At 44.8% G+C, this 16425-nt stretch overlaps 1 protein-coding gene, 1 long non-coding RNA gene and 1 pseudogene across 2 annotated transcripts; 2 read left to right on the top strand and 1 right to left on the bottom strand.

The window, feature by feature from the left end:
• Positions 1 to 1994: 1994 nt before the first annotated feature.
• LOC136356398 (uncharacterized) lies at positions 1995 to 3232 on the top strand. The gene is made up of 6 exons (XR_010741167.1): positions 1995 to 2158; positions 2274 to 2320; positions 2402 to 2423; positions 2496 to 2572; positions 2673 to 2714; positions 2919 to 3232. It is a non-coding gene; the product is annotated as an uncharacterized lncRNA (long non-coding RNA).
• A 4520-nt stretch (positions 3233 to 7752) lies between these two features.
• Positions 7753 to 11138, bottom strand: LOC4335604 (putative disease resistance protein RGA3; annotated as a pseudogene).
• A 4795-nt stretch (positions 11139 to 15933) lies between these two features.
• LOC136356208 (BAHD acyltransferase DCR-like) lies at positions 15934 to 16425 on the top strand. Its single transcript, XM_066309801.1, has one exon. It carries the CDS (start codon positions 15934 to 15936, stop codon positions 16423 to 16425), a length of 492 nt encoding a protein of 163 aa, XP_066165898.1.

The raw sequence follows: 16425 nt of genomic DNA, 5'->3' as shown, positions 1-16425 counted from the left end.
TGAAACCGCCGAGCTCCCAGAAAGACGTTCAAAAGCTGGCTGGATGCATGGCAGCGCTCAGCTGATTCGTTCCAAGACTAGGCGAGCAGTGGATGCCTTTTTTGAAGCTGCTCAAGAAGACAGAAAACTTTCAGTGGACCCCTGAAGCCTAGAAAGCTTTTGAAGACTTCAAGAATTTCCTCACAACTCCACCCGTATTGGCTTCACCACACCCACAGGAACCGTTGTTGTTATATGTCTCAGTGACATCCCGGGTGGTGAGTATGGTGTTAGTCGTCGAGCATGAAGAGGAGGGCTACGTCCAAAAAGTATAGGGGCCGATTTACTTCATTAGCGAGGTGATGGCCGACACCAAAACACGCTATCCACAGGTACATATGTTATTATATGGTGTCTTAATTACTGTCAGGAAGTTGGCCCATTACTTTCAGAGTCACTCGGTTACGGTGGTCACAACCGCGGAGCTACTGGGCGTATCACTAAGTGGGCATTAGAGTTGATGGCATTAGACCTAACTTTCAAAGCCCACACCTCGATCAAGTCTCGAGCCTTGGTGGATTTTGTGGCCGAGTCCCAGACAGATGTACCTGCGGAGAAGCTGGAGTACTGCACTATGCATTTCGATGGGTCTAAGAGAATTTCAGGCACAGGGGAGGAGTTGTGCTGATCTCCTATAAATTATGATTATTTTCGAGGATTTAAGCCGCATATGCTTTGTAATTGATTCAGTCATTTTGGTGACTATAATTTTTTTTAAACCATTCGGTTGTTTATTTTTTCCTTGACTATATGTTTAATTTGTTCAACTAATCATATAGTCGGGGGCTACATCTAATTAGGTTTATCTAGTCGATGCACCTAGATTTTTCTTTTTTAGCCCTTCACAGCATGAGATGATTGAGGTACTCAGGATTTATGGTGAGGATGATTCAAGTACTTGGATTCTTCATGAAATCACTCGGGAGAATATCATTACCACTCAGGAGAAGGTTGTCTCATCATCTGTGAAGGTCTTAGGGGTTACTGTGGAGATTATGGGTACCATATACCCTAGGGCTACGTTACCTGACTGGATATCGGGGGTAATTCATAGTAACAGAATATGCAAAGATAAGGACTCGGGTATTGTATTAACTTGTATATAAAGGAAGTATCCCGTAGTCTTAGTCGGTTACAATTGTAAATTATTTATAGAACTTAGACCGTAAGGGATAAGGTCTTTTATCTTGTTTTCCTGACTCCTTCGCCTATATAAGGAGGGGTCGGGGCCCCTTGAGGGCAGAATCACATCCAAGATCGTCAGATCAATACCACAATCGGCGGAATATATCCCCGGACAGGAGTATGGTATTACTTCTCATCGAGAAGGCCTAAACCTGTAAAAATCCTATGTCTCATAACCCATCCATTTTCATAGCTTGTTCGCCACCCCTTTTAGTATTGCCGAAATCTAGTTTCGACGCATTTGCAAATGAGGTACACTATTATGGTTTCCTTTCAGCCGTGTTCCAAAGTGAATGCCTATTGATATAGTTTTGGAGCTAAATGCAAGTATGTTCTTAAACAGGAAACACCAGAGATGTTAAATCATCTGAAATGCAAGAAGTGGTACATTGCAGCATGCAAGAACTGCTACCAAGTACTACTATACAAGAAGAGGTTTCTCTTTGCAAGGAATACTCATTATCTGTTTACAGTTCTGTATTAAATACGTAGTGCCCCTGTTACTTTGTTCAGGACTATGGCCTGGTTTAGTTCCCCAATTTTTTTTCCTGACTGGCCGATAGGAATTCATGTATTGACATGGGATCACTGTTATAGCATCACTCTTATTATTTGTTGCCAAGTTCATTACGTGAATGCAAAGTATGATCACATTATTACCTGACTGGCATTCCCAGATAACCTTGTTGAGAAGACTCCTGCCAGCAGTACCCTATCCTCCCCAAAGTTGAGTGACCGACTGAGAGAGATTTCAAACTCATTGAAGCTTCTTAGCACTCGGCCAGTGAGCGTGAGGGCAGAAAAGTGGAACATAGAATGTGTCCGGAGAATCAACACGATTGCACCAGAGCCAAAAACTCCTGAAGTGCATTTGTAATTTGAGCAAGCGGAAGATCCCAAGGATAAACTTATGGCCCACAGCACTGGGATTAAGGTTAACCTGTTTTTTTTTAATTCACTGACTCATTTTATTCGCTTAATGTGTTTAATTGTACCTTCTTATAATCATCTTGCCTGATGAATTCTCTCTTGTTTTTTATGTCCCACAGAAATCTCTAGCTCAAGAGTGCTTGACTTTTCTCAACAGTGCTAATAAGTGAGTTTGGCATTATCTTTACAACCGACTTCACACCACTTCTGCATTTCTAATGCATGTTTGTTTGTGTGTCCATTGCAGGGAGCAATTAAAAAGCTTAAAGGTTTGCTCTGAATCATATCGTGGCAGCCCAGATTGCTTCTTTCTTACCATTAACCCACTGATACATGTGTAGGGAATCGGAGAAAAAAGGGCAAACTACATACTTGAGCTTCGTGAGGAGTCACCAGAGCGGCAGAGCTATTTAAAGAGGTGAGCACTCTAGATCAACAAGGGAGTAGCCGTTAGACCCAAGCAACTAGAAGTTATTATATGACAATGCAACTCAGAGCTGATTCTTTTGCTTTCGCAGATAAGTGATCTGAGAGACATCATCGGAATGAATTCAAAAGAGGTACTGGAGAATCTGATTGCAATGTGTACATTTATCTATGTTCTTTGATCACTGGAAGATGGTTTTAGTTTTCACAAACATTTCACTGGATTACACTGTCACTAGAGATATTCCTGAATAGTATTAGACTCCAGCTGCTTCATTTTGCAAACTCCATGGGTTTTGGGTGTACTAAAATTGCCACTGCTTTGTTATCTTCACCAGATCAAAAAGATGATGTCCGGGATTATCGACTCCTAGGAAAGTAAGCAGCGCGAGTGCGATGGTTCTCCTGTGGAGTGTGCATATGCTTCTTTGGTCAAAGGTGTCATGTGTTTGTTTTGTAATTTTTTTATCCAGTTGCTTCTCTCAAGAGCGAATGCTTTGGCCAGGAGTTGGCGTTCTGTGAGAGAATCAGTGCTTTGCAGTGGTTTGCTGCTATTATGTGTTTCGTGTAATCATCATACAGTGTGGTACCAATATTGATAATGGTGTGGCGTTGATGTGATTTCCTCTCTTTTGATGTTTGTTGCTATAAATGCCGATTTATTATTTTAGAAAAAATAATGAGCCGATAAATATTCCTCTCTGTTGATCTGAGAAGCTCAGTTCTAGTTGTTTTTTATTCCGACAAATATTTGTTCTGATCCGTATTTGTTTCGTTTTCGTATTCGATAATATTTAACTCTGTTTTTGTATTTGGCGTTGACTATTTTGATTTTGATTTAAAAAAAAGTGAAAACGGAAACGGTAGAACCGGTTTTTGTCAAGAAAACAATAAAATAAAGTTAATATGGGTGTTGGGTTTGGTACGGAAATGACATGGACAAGATTAGATGTAATATAAAACTTGCTCTTAAGATACTATGTGGTGGGAGAAAGTCCTATTAAGCAAGGCAGATATATGTTGGATATGTAGAACATGAATTAATGGGAGGGAGAAACATAGATGTTAAGTTTAATGTGCTTTTATTCAAAAATATAGCAACCTATACTAGAATATCACCTATTAGTATGAATCTGATGGATAGGTCTATATTCACAATATGAAACATCTACGTTGAAACATTTTGCCTCAAAAAATGAGGTTTTACATTCCGCCTTCCCTAAAACCTGAGTTTTTTTTATTTTTAAAATACTCTATTTCTAAATGTTGTTATCATGTGGTTTTACATTATGCATTCCCTAAAACCTGAGTTTTTTTTTAAAAGATACTCTATTTCTAAATGTTATTATCATGTGGTAGTGTTTCAACAGGACTTCATTTAAGACAATAAAGCCCTCTAGTCTAGTCCTCTCTATACTAGAACTCTAGAAGTTTACAGTGCGTCTCGCACCAACACCGAACCTGGGAAGCCACATTGGATGAAACTCCTACAAAGCCACCCATCCCACAATGCAAATAACTACCTTCTCTCTTATAGTGGGTCCCACCATCAGATGCTTTTCATCTTCCTTCTATCTACTCTTTACTTTTCCCCACTCATCCCCTCCCAAACGATCCCCTCTCTACTCAACTCCGGTGACCCCGCCGGTGCCACCTCTCCCATCCTCACCCCACCGGCGGTGCCACCTCACCTCTCCCTCCTCCTACCGGCGGCTCCCTCCACCGGAGACGGGCTTGGCGCTCCACGGCGGCAGAGGACACGACAGCGACGAGTCTGGGCGCGGCGCCACGGTGGCAAGTCGGGGCGCAGCGCAGCGGCGGCGAGTCGCGACGACGGCGTGGCCGAGCTGCCCAGATCCGGTGGCATCGGCTCGTCGGGGTGCGGCGGCGGCGGCGCTGTGGCCTTCCACCGCGGCGGGGCGGAGAGGACGACTTGGAGCGGCACCTCCCCCTTCCTCCTCCAGCCTCCGTGCCGTGGCCCGAGCAGCTACGGCGTCGTTCGGCGGCAGGCGGCTGCGCAGCGGTGGCGACGACGGTGTGGGGCGGCTGTGCTTGTGCTTCTGTGTGTGCTTTTCCCAATGCGCTCTCTCTCCTCTTCCCAGCTGCGCTTGCGCTTTTCACATGCTTTTCAGCCCAAAAACGGGTGACCAAGTTTGGCTACTCGGTCTTCACTTGGCTACACATGTGAAGGACGTGGCACCGAATATGCCATTCCTTTCTCTCAGGCTGAGCGTCACGTAGGTGCATTGTAAATGCCCTAATGTGGCCGCCTGCATGCCACCTTTTATCACGAGAGCTTTTAGGGATCGAAGCTTTATATATGTCCGATATAGAACTATTCTAGGGTCATGAGGATATATGGTCCAAATAGCTGAAAAGGAGAAATCTCCACATCAACGCATGGGGTATCATCCAGTAAAATACACATTTCCCACGAGGTAACACCCACAAATTCAGTTCTCAAGAATCTCATCTCCTAGCCAATACCCATGGTCTGATTAGGCTGCACTTTCTTTTGACTCTCTCCAATATATAATAATACAGTATATTATCAGATATATATTCTGAACTGCAAACATTATCTTATAAGTGCATGATGCAGAGATTGCCGAGATGATTCTCCCTGATCCCCAACATAACTTATGTTGGCATGTGCTATGCTGTTTGCATCTGAAATCATCTTGAACGCTCAACATTATAAGAACATCCTGCACATCGATGGCAATTAACTATCAAATCCAATGAATATAAACAGTACAATTCGTACTTCGTTTCAGCTTTCTTTTCCTACAGCATAACTAAATCTAAACAACTAACTATTCTATAGCATAGTATCTTAAAAGTAAAGTCTTGAAAAAGCTAGTATCGGCTTATTGTGGAATTGACAGCAAGCAGAAACAGTCCGTTTACCACAGTTGATGAAAATACGACTAACTATAATACTCCCTCTGTCCCAGAATTTAAGAAGCTGAGATTTTTTACCGTCCATCATAGTTTTTGGTACCTCCCGATACTATAATCGGAGCCATCCATCCAGTGAGATCAAACGGTTGACAATCACTGGTACTGCGAGGTACGGGAGTCCCGTGTGGGATACCTCCCACTTCATTCGCATGCGTGGAACTAGAGGTGGCCAAACGGGCGGCCCGGCCCGGCACGGCACGGGCACGGGTCCGGCACGGCCCGTTTCGGCACGGCCCGTTAGGCACGGCTCATGAAACGGGCCGTGCCGTCCCGACCCACGTGCCGAGCCGCCGGCCCAAGCACGGCCCGTGGATGGCCGGGCCGTGCCCGTGCCGGCACGGCATGCGTGTGGCCCGCCGTGTCAGTACGGGCCCGTGAATGAAAAATGGGCCGTGGACGGGGCACGGTTGGCCCAGGAACCGAAATGGCGCGGAGGGATGCGATGCGGACTTGCGGAGGTGGCTGGCGGGCTGGGCCATCAGCTAGGAGGGGTGCTCAACGGACTTGCGGAGGCGGCTAGCGGGCTGGGCCGTCAGTTGGGAGGGATGAGATACGGACTTGCGGAAGGATGAGATGCGGACTTACTACAGTAGCCGTGCCGTGCCGTGCCGGCCCGCGGGCTCGGCCGGCGGCCCAAGCACGGCACGGCTACTCGTGCCGTGCCGGCACGGCCCGTTACTGTAGTAGGCCGTGCCGGGCCGTGCCGGCTACAGGTTCCGCCGTGCCTCGGGCCGCCCGTTTTGGCCCGGCCCGTTTGGCCACCTCTACGTGGAACAAGTTGAAGGGCAGAATTGGACTTTCGCATAATAGACAGTTTTCGCAGAGACGGTTTGAATCCCCGACACCGGCAATCTCACTCCTCCCGATCCCCTTCCTTCCTCGACGGCGGCGGCGCAGCCAAGCTCGCTGGCCTCCGCCTCCCTCGCTACAACCAGCAATCACCACCCTGCCCAATCCCAACTTGCCCCTCCTGCTCCCGGTCCAAATCCGGCCGCGCCGACTGCAGGGAGCCGATATAGCTCAGGGCGTCGACGACCTCAATGCACCAACGAAGAGATGTCCACAGCGACGAGCTCAGTGCCCGCCTGAACACAAGCAAAGACGAGCTCGGTACCAATCTGAAGCAACATGAATCGTGGACTGGAGGACGAACAGGATGCTGCTGTCCATGGCATGACCAGTACATCATATCGATCCTTCACTAGTAGGCAAGCATCTTCATCTTTCCTTCACCATCATCTCTCGCGTCAGCCTCGCAGCTTATGCTTCTCCCCGCTGGCGTCGTTTGACCTCCTGGCCGCTCAATCCACGGAGCGGTGGAACATGGAGGTGTCACCACGCCGATGCACCACGTCGCGAGGCAGGCGCCGAGGCGTCGGGAGCCCAGACCCAGCTGGCCCTGGTTGATTGCCACCCGTCCCCTTCGCCCTGTTCGTGTCGGTGGCCAGCCTATGCGCGTCGCTGAGTTTCTCTTCGTTCACTACCCATCGTACCCCTCTAGAGATCAACGGTTGGATTGTAATCGGTACCTCACGTTACATGTACCTCGAGGTACAGAACGCTGGACCGGAGAAGCCTCTAAGAAGTTTTAGGGTTGGACACGGTTATTAAAAAAGTAGGTAGAAGTAACTGGTGGAGGATTGTGATTGGATGAGTAGTGGAGATAGGCGGAAAACATGAATGGTGGAAAGTTATAATTGGTTGGGAAGAGAATGTTGGTGGAGAAGTTGCTATATTTTAGCAAATCCTGATGGCTAAAAGTTGTTATATTTTAGGATGGAGGGAGTACCAATTATGAGATTTGGTCGAGTCTACAAGTACTCCCTCCGTTTCAAAATGTTTGACACTGTTGACTTTTTAAGTACGTGTTTGACCATTCGTCTTATTCAAAAAATTTAAGTAATTATTTATTCTTTTCATATCATTTGATTCATTGTTAAATATACTTTCATGTACACATATAGTTTTACATATTTTATAAATTTTTTTAATAAGACAAACAGTCAAATATGTGCTAAAAAGTCAACGGCGTCAAATATTTTGAAACGGAGGGAGTACAACACAATTTATGATAAGGAAGGAGAGCACTTCTAGCACGGCAATTTGCTGTGAGCTTAATAATAAGTCGTACAAAAAAATATCAAAAAGTTAATGAGATTACTCTATGATAGATGGAGATAACCAGTTTTAACAGAAAAAAAAGAGCTATCAAGTGTGGTTCCGTAGCACGTACCAGTCGTGATATCTTTTGAAAGGCTGTATTATCTCCATCAGCTTGGGGCAATCATTTATATAACCTGACTTTATTTCAGAGACAGATATAGCACCAACAATAGAGATGAGGTCTGGACAGCTATTAAGTCGAAGGATGAGTCCCTTGAGTGTCATAGAACTCCCCAGATGGCTGTTGTCTATGCACTCTATGCTTGGACAGTCGACTAAGCAGAGCTTCCGAAGAGAGGATGGTAATGTCATTCTCCTCTGCATATTCAACTTGGGACAGCCCTCAATACATAGCTCCTCCAAGTGGGAAAAGCTATGGAGGTCATCAACCGGCAGTAATGCCATTTTTTTGCAATATTTTACCTAAATGGTCTTTCACCACAGGCATATAAGCGGGCATAAGAAACTCATCAAGACTCAACAGTGCATCACATGAAGAAATGATGACATTTGAAAGGGATGAAAATACTCCGACAGTGCGCCTGCTGCTTGCCTCAGGCTGTGTTTAGTTGGATCCAAAGTTTAGATTTTGGTTAAAATTGGAGATGATGTGACTGAAAAATTGTGTGTGTATAACAGGTTGATGTGATGGAAAATGACTGAAGTTTGAATCCAAACTTTGGATCTAAACACAGCCTCAGACACACCTATGGATGTGAGGGAGCTACACCCACAAAAACGCAAATCCTCCAAGGATCTAAGGTTACTTATCCAAACTTGCAGGGGAATAGATGTTAAGAACTCGCATTGTATTGTCAGACTTGTCAGGAGGGCAAGGCCATGAAAGCAACTCACAAAGTGATATGTTGAATGGCCAAAATTTCTAAGGGTAGCTTTTGTAAGAGAAGAGGGTAAAGCTACCAAACCTTTTCAATTGATGTTAGGACACTGTCAGATTTCCAGCACCTCAAGGTGACAAACGTTCTTTGATTCTTCTGAATCAGGAAACTGTGGTTCAAAGAATGATAGACTCTGAATGTTATTGCAGCAAGAAAGTATAAGTGAACTTAGAATTTTCAGACAGTCTGGCCGGAGCCAGCTGGGGCAAGATTTACCCTAGTAGCTATCTATTGCCAAGTTTTGAAGATTCCAATGAGGTAACAATTCAATATGTTCCTCTATCATCTATAAGTCTTCATAACTTGTTCCTGGTAGGGTCCATCTCAGGCATTGTTTATCACAGTTCTCCTTATTATACATGAAGCCTTATGATTCAATTTTCTTTAAGGAAATCAGATCACTGAAACCTTGAGGATATCTTTTGAAAACACAGCCCTTGGCATTTATTGTCTGGAAATGATAGAGGCAGCTAACAGATGAAGGAAGGGTCTCAAAAGTAGAACTTCCGAATAAGCCAAGGTAACGCAAATGTTTTGAGTTGCTTATGCTCTCAGGTAACTTTCTCACTGTTCCCCGCAAAAAAAAACTTTCTCACTGTTGAAAGATTAAAAATCAATACACGGATATTCAGGAGTTCCTTGAACAAACAGTCAATCACAGGAGCAAAATGTTTACCACTTCGGTAAGATTCATTGCATACTAGGGACCGCAGTTTTTTATTGTGTGTGCAAATATTCACTAATTCTGCACAGCTGATATTTTCAGTAGTGAATATTGACAGATGGCGAACCTTTGAAGGGATTTTAGCTAGGTCACTTACATGTTGTATGATGAAGCACTCATCTTTAGAGACTAGCTGTGCAGTATCATGCATCAAGTCATGAATTACATACGTACCATGCTCACCAGCTGCTTTCTGAAAGAATGACCGATTTAAAAGGTCATCAAAGCAAGAGGGTGCATTTTCAAGCTCCACATAACCTTGTGCTACCGAAATATCTGCTAGAAAATCCTTTTCAAATTTGTGATCCTTTGGATACATGGCACAGATTGAGAAGCATCTTTTTATGTCCTGTGGCAGGTAAACGTAACTTAGTCGAAGGGCTGGCAAAATGTCAGTCTCCTCTTGTTCTAATCGCCATAGCTCACTTTTCAATATGTCCTCCCAGTGCTCTATGCTTAGGTTGCTTTTCAATAAGTGTCCAAGAGTTTTGGCGGCCAAAGGTGAACCCTTCAACTTGGGAAGTATAGCTTCACCAATGCGCTCCAGCTCTGGCCTGTTGCGACAACTGTTGCTCCAACTCTGGACGGATCCGAATGCACATAGTTTGAAGAAATTCCAGAAAACACCATGTTGCAATCCCTTCAGTTCATAGTGATTACTGTTGCTGACTAGGTTAGCAACCTTGGAAGATCTAGTGGTGACCAAAATCATACTGCCCTCAAGACCATTGCTTAAAGTTCTATGAAATGTTCTCCATCCTTTCTCATCTTTTAAGACATCATCCCACATGTCATCAAGGACGAGTAAAAACTTCTTTGACTTGACACTATCACGTAAATTAACCATAAGAGTATCCCTTGTATCAGAATCTTGTAACTTTACTCCAAGAGACTTCAGAACATCTCTTGTTAACCTGTTTACCTCGAATTCATCCGAGACACATATCCAAATTATGCAGTTGTTGAAGTGATTCCGCACCACTCCATCCACACAGATTTGTTGGGCCATGGTTGTCTTCCCGACACCTCCCATGCCAACTATTGGCAACACAAGCAACTCTGTCCTCCTTGCTTCAGCTGTAGTGTTGCATGCCACAGGCCTGCCTCTCTTGTGTCCACGTACTCTTAGCTTTTGTTTCAAGTCCTCCAGTTCTTTTTCACGACCAAAAATCTCATCTGGCTCGTCGAGGACATGACATGTCTCTGGTCTGACAATTTTGTCAAACTTCTTGGGTGTTTTGTGCAAGCCTAAACTGTTAGATTGGTCAAAAACATGCTTCAGTCTTTCTTGGATTTCCATCACTTTCCTGAATTTGCCACTGAAGTTAACATTGCCCAAGAACTCCAAAAAGGGTTCATGCAAGTGATCTTGCCCTAAATTCTTGCTCGCCTTCACCTTCACCTTGAGAGCATAATAATTGTACTCATCAAGGAGGTCCTCGGCATCGTACACTACATCCTTTATCTGGCGAAGGTGCCCAGCTTCTGTTTCTTTGTGGCTATGCCACTCAAGGCGGTCGATGAGGTCATGCATTGTGGGTGCAATTAATGGTTGTTTGGATCACCCAAAGGTTGTGCTCAAGCTTCTGAAGATCATCCTGAATCTGATGCAGTGTAGCTGTTCTTCTTTCTCCAGCTGATGCTGATGCTGATCCTGTCCCTGCTGAACCCACTTGCTGTTGCTGCTGCTGTTGAGAACATACGGCAGCTAAGACGTGTGGTGTGACCCAGTTGAAGAATTCCCGGAACGCATTGGCGTCAGCAGCAAGACCAGCTGCTCCCCTCAATATTCCAACGACCTTGTCCATAGCCAATTGAGCACTGCTGTATGATCATAAACGCAAACAAAATCAAACTAAACGCTAAGATTTTGGAGCAGGTGGTCAGGGAATGTTTTACCAGGGACATGGGTGGCGGTCTAGCCTGAAGATTGGTGCTCCCTGATTTTTACTGCTTTCCTTCTCTTGTTACAAACTCTTTTGTGGGTTTGTATGTTTTGGCTGTGTGCATCCTAGTTATGCAGAGGCCGGGAATTTTCTTAGTATGGTTCTATCAACTTGATGTAATCGTCTGAGATTAATAAAAGCTTCCTTTATAAAATAAAAAAGAGTTCCATGTCGGGAGAGATGCACCATGCCAAAGCTACATTTACTGTATCTAGTGGTTCAAGGCAAATCTATCACCTATGTATCTACTATTTTTTTTAAATAAAGTCTAGAAATTAGGGCGGGTCTATATTATAGATCCATAACTAAAAATGGACAGGAACTTTGTTTTGTGAGAGTATAGCCTATAGGAACTAAAGATATGGTTTTATTAAATACAATTCTATCTCAAATAGGCATATGATTTAGAAGGAAATTTGACTAGTTTTGGTTAAAGCTACATGTAAGACAACAAGCACAATTTTGAAATTTTGTTCAAACATTACTTGTCTAGTATAAAGTTGAACAACACAAAAGGCTGCAACATGCAGTCTGCCTGTACAACTAAAAGTATAATTGTATTAAATACAATTCTATCTCAAATAGGCACATAATTTCTCAGGAAGTTCTATTAGTTGTGGTGAAAGCAACATGTAAGACAACAGGCACAGTTTGAAATTTTTCTAAGCTTACTACTACATTATAAAATTGACGAAGAACACAGAAGACTGAAATATGCAGACTTTGGGTACAATTGGAAAAACAGTTTCTGTTGATAATTGTAGTACTATTATCTGATACTCAAAAAATATCAAGCTGGCATAAATGGGGAAAATAATTGGATCACACACCTGGGTCCTTAATTTGTTCACAATTCTTTCTACCCAATGATCAGACCACCTAGCTAGCTCCTCTTCTTGATCTTGCTCTTCTTAATGTCTGCTACAAGCAAAGCGACCACCTGCTTATTCAAATGTTAGAACAATATGACTAGAGATTAGATAGGAAAAAAGAGTACAGATACACTAGTTTCAGATAGAGTACCAATTTCATCTCCCAAATTCAAACGAAGAGAACTAGATGAAATTTGGAAGAGTACAACCTCCAATTTCAGTTAGTTCTTTTCATAGGTAGAACAAGGGACTGAACTCATTTTTGGGGGCATAGGTTGCTTCCACGTACAATTGCTCGGATAACCCTCTGGGAAATTATTAAGAGGACCCCAGGATGTTTTCAGAACATGGCAGAAAAAAAGAGCCTGCCGCTGCCGGCGGTGGCCTCCACGACTCGACCGCGCACGGTTGCTTGGAATGGACCCTACATTTTAACAAAAAAATTGAGAGCAGAATTTAAAATAGATTGTGTTCAATTTTTATACATTTTTATCTAAAAGTATTTTAGGGCTAGGTAAATAAGATTGTGAAATACTCATTACCACCCTTAACGTGCCAATTTGATATTTTGCCATCCTCCAAACGGGGTTTCGTTTTTGCTGTCTAAAAGCATCTCCAATAGCCTCTTTAAATTGGACTCTCCAAACACCTGTATAGCTAACTATCTATCTGATTTGGCTAATCAAACTAGATGGTCACTCCAACAGACTCTCTATTAATCCTCTCTAAAATAACAACGGACCCACATGTCAGCCTCTACTCCTCTTCTTCCTCTCTTTCTCCCCCTTCTTCCTTCTCTTTCTTTCTTTTCCCTTTTCTTTCCTTCCCGTCGTCAACCAGGCGGCGCATGCAGCGCGGGGAGGTGGCAGGTGGCGGCGCGGCGCGGGGAGGCGGAAGGCGGCGCACCGCGGGTAGGCGGCGCGGGGAGGCGGCAGGTGGCGGCACGGCACGGGGAGGCGGCAGGCGGCGCACCGCGGGTAGGCGGCGCGGGGAGGCGGAAGGCGGCGGCGTGGCGTGGCGCGGCGCGGCGGCGTCCTTGCTCCCTCTCCCCACAGGATCTAGAGGCCGCCGCTGGCCTTGCCAACCTCGGCCCGCTCTGCTCGATGAAGCGACGGCGGCGGACAGCTTCGGGGGGCAGCGGCAGAGCTTCGGGCAGGGATGGCGACGGCGAGCGCAGAGGCTAGCGACGGTGGCGGCGGCTCGCGACGATGACCTCGATGACGACCCGACGACAACGACTGCGCAGAGGAATAGCATGTGGGGCCCACCATTTGGCGAGGAGTTTTGGCTGGCCAAATCTAACCAGCTAGCTAGCGAGTTTGGCCATCTGTTGGAGCTCTTTTTTTTTTGTCTTGAATAGCTAAAATTTGGCTTGGAGAGACTAATAGAGAGGCTATTGGAGATGCTCTGAAGAGCCGGCCTGGCTCAACACGACATTGACCCACAAATGGTGCAGACCATTAAAGCATCACCGGTACGACTCATGGAACAATCCATGCTATGCTAAGGTCGAGTTGTATGGGCCCAAATATGACACGTGGGTCGACGAATGTGTATTAATATGTTTGGCATATCAAAATTAAAATATAAGGGAAAAAAAGGAAAAAGAAAAAGAAATAAATGTGAAAAAGATGATAAAAAACAGGTCCCCGACCCAGCCTTCTCAGTAAAGCAGCAACAACATCAGTACGATACGAGAGGGGAAAACATGAGAGAGCTTGTTCTCTAACATGTGTGATCTACAAGGGGCAAAATGGACCTATTGGGTTGGTTGTCCACGATGGCGGAATAAGTCCACTTTGACTTCCTCAAATATAAGTCCAATCTAATTCGTATCCCTCAATCGTAATACCAGATATCTTAAACCCTCGACTATTAAAACCAGGTTGACATTTCGCGGCGGCACCGATGGCAGGGCGGCCTCGCTGTTGTCGCCGAAGCCAATGGCGCTGCTTAGGGAGTGGGATGGGGACGGGGAGAGAGAAGGTGAGGAAGAAGAAGGGAACAAGAAAGAGAGGATGACATGTAGGCCCACATATGCTGACTTAGTGGTTGGACTAGGTCAGCGAGCCACGTTAGCGAAAATCAACCTCAAAGCCACCGAGAAAGTTGTTTTGCACCAGTTTTAGTAGTTGAGGGTTTAAGATATCTACTGCGATTAAGGAATACGAATTAAATTGTACGTATATTTAAGGAAGTCAAAGTGAACTTACTCCCATGTTGGCACACTCATCTGTCATACCACATAGACCAAAGTAGCAACAAAAACGTAATGGCAATTAATAGTAGCATATGGAGAATGGTTGTTTCTTATAGTGGCAAATAGTTAAAATTTTTCGGAATCACAAATTCTCATCTTGATGCCTCATGCTCGCATGCCACACAGCATCTAAATGTTCTTGTCATGTAGTCCATCTATTCCATAAAAAATAACTTCTGGAGATGAATCTGGATAAGTGATTGTCAGATTCATCCCATTCTTCTTATAACGGAGGGTGTATGTATCGCTCGTTGTTATCATACACTCCATCCGTCCCATAAAAATTGAGATGAATCTAGATATGTTTGTTAGATTCATCCCATTCTTTTTTAACAGAGGGTGTATGTATCTGCGAGACACTATTTCAAGGATTTCATCCCCAAGAACAGCAGATGACGATCCTATTGATCGATGTAATTGAAGATAGGGTCGAAGTGCTCGCACCACAAAGTTTTTCACAGTATGGAGGCACACACGTGTACAGTGTGGCGGAGGGCGGAAAAAAATTTAGGTGTGGCCAATAAACTACCACACGCAAGAGCTAGCACAGAACAAGAATTAAGAAAAAAATTCAATACACAATATTGTACAACGCAACATTATCTCAAATAAGTCATAGTAATGAGCACTAATCACAAGTTCACAATTCATTATCCATTTGCAAACAAATGTAAATATAAAAGTAGGTATAAAAAAATACCTCAATTCCTCAAGATTCACTGATACGCTTTGAAATTGCAATGTTCTGAAATTGTAAAAAAAAAGTATATTTGATAAATTTTGGTAAATTTGCAAAAAAGTACTACGGCCGTGTTTAGTTGTTTTGGTAAATTTTTTTTTATGTACATGGATATATATTTGAACTATTAAACATAGACTAATAACAAAACAAATTAAGATTCTGTCTGTAAACTACGAGACGAATCTATTAAGCCTAATTAATTCGTCATTAGCAAATGTTTACTGTAGCACCACATTGTTAAATCATAGTGTAATTAAGCTTAAATGATTCGTCTCGCAATTTACATACAAACTGTACCATTATTAATACTTCATGCATGTGTCTAAACATTTGATGTGACAGAAAAGTTAAAAGTTTGAAGGAAACTAAACACAGCGTACCTCTCTGTGATGCCAGTGCCTTCCCTTTTCTCTTTCTGTCCATTTTCTGATGATGGGAGATTGGGAGTGATGCCTGATGGCTGCTCCTGCTTATGCTTGCCTTGCTTGGTGCTTGGTGCTGCGGCGCCAGCCGCCCTGCTTGGCGCCTGCGCGGCTGCGCCCCTGGCCGGCTGGCCACTAACTCGCCGCCTGCCACGCCGCGCCGCCGTCCGGCGTGGATGCCGCAGCTCTGTGGCTGCGCCCAGGAGCCCGGCAGACGGCGGGACATTTAACTTTATGTCACTTTTAAGATGTTGCAATTAATTATTTGTCACTCGTTGTCTATGACATATGGGACTATGTGTCAAGTAGCAAATAATTTAACACCCCTTATAAGAGTGGCAAATAGTTAATTATTCCGCAAATGGCAGCCATGCCTCTCCTCGCCTTCGCCTGCCCTTCCACGCGCGGCGTGTCGCTTCAAGACTCTAGCAGAAAGTACCGCAGTAGCTGCTGTCGGCCGAAGGGGATTGAGGATTGGGGAGGGGGATTGCTGGATTGGGTGTTGGGGGAATCGATGGAGGTGGATGAGATGGGGAAATTTTGGTCTAGGGTTACACAAAACAAGCCCAATGGCCCGCGGGCACTGGAGTTCGCCAACTTCGCGAAGCCAATGGGAGGCACCGCCATCAACACGGGGAGCTCGCCACGGTTCGACGTGTTCGGCAAAGACTTCGGGTGGGGGAGGCCGGCGACCGTGCGGAGCGGCGGCACGGACAAGTTCGACGGTAAGGTGACGGTGTACGAGGGGCCGACCGGCGCCGGGAGCATGTCGCTGGAGGTTTGCCTGACTCCGGTGGCGCTAGCGAAGCTCGTCGCTGATGAGGAGTTCATGGACGCGGTGACCGCGCCGTGA

This window comes from Oryza sativa, chromosome 4, assembly GCF_034140825.1.
Source record: "Oryza sativa Japonica Group chromosome 4, ASM3414082v1".
Taxonomy (NCBI): Eukaryota; Viridiplantae; Streptophyta; class Magnoliopsida; order Poales; family Poaceae; genus Oryza; species Oryza sativa.
The sequence above is the reverse complement of the archived record's forward strand: the minus strand, read 5'-3'. Positions and strand labels throughout refer to the sequence as shown.

Excerpts from the sequence above, each read along its gene's own strand:
- LOC136356208 (XM_066309801.1), top strand. The coding sequence starts at position 15,934 with ATGGCAGCCATGCCTCTCCTCGCCTTCGCCTGCCCTTCCACGCGCGGC.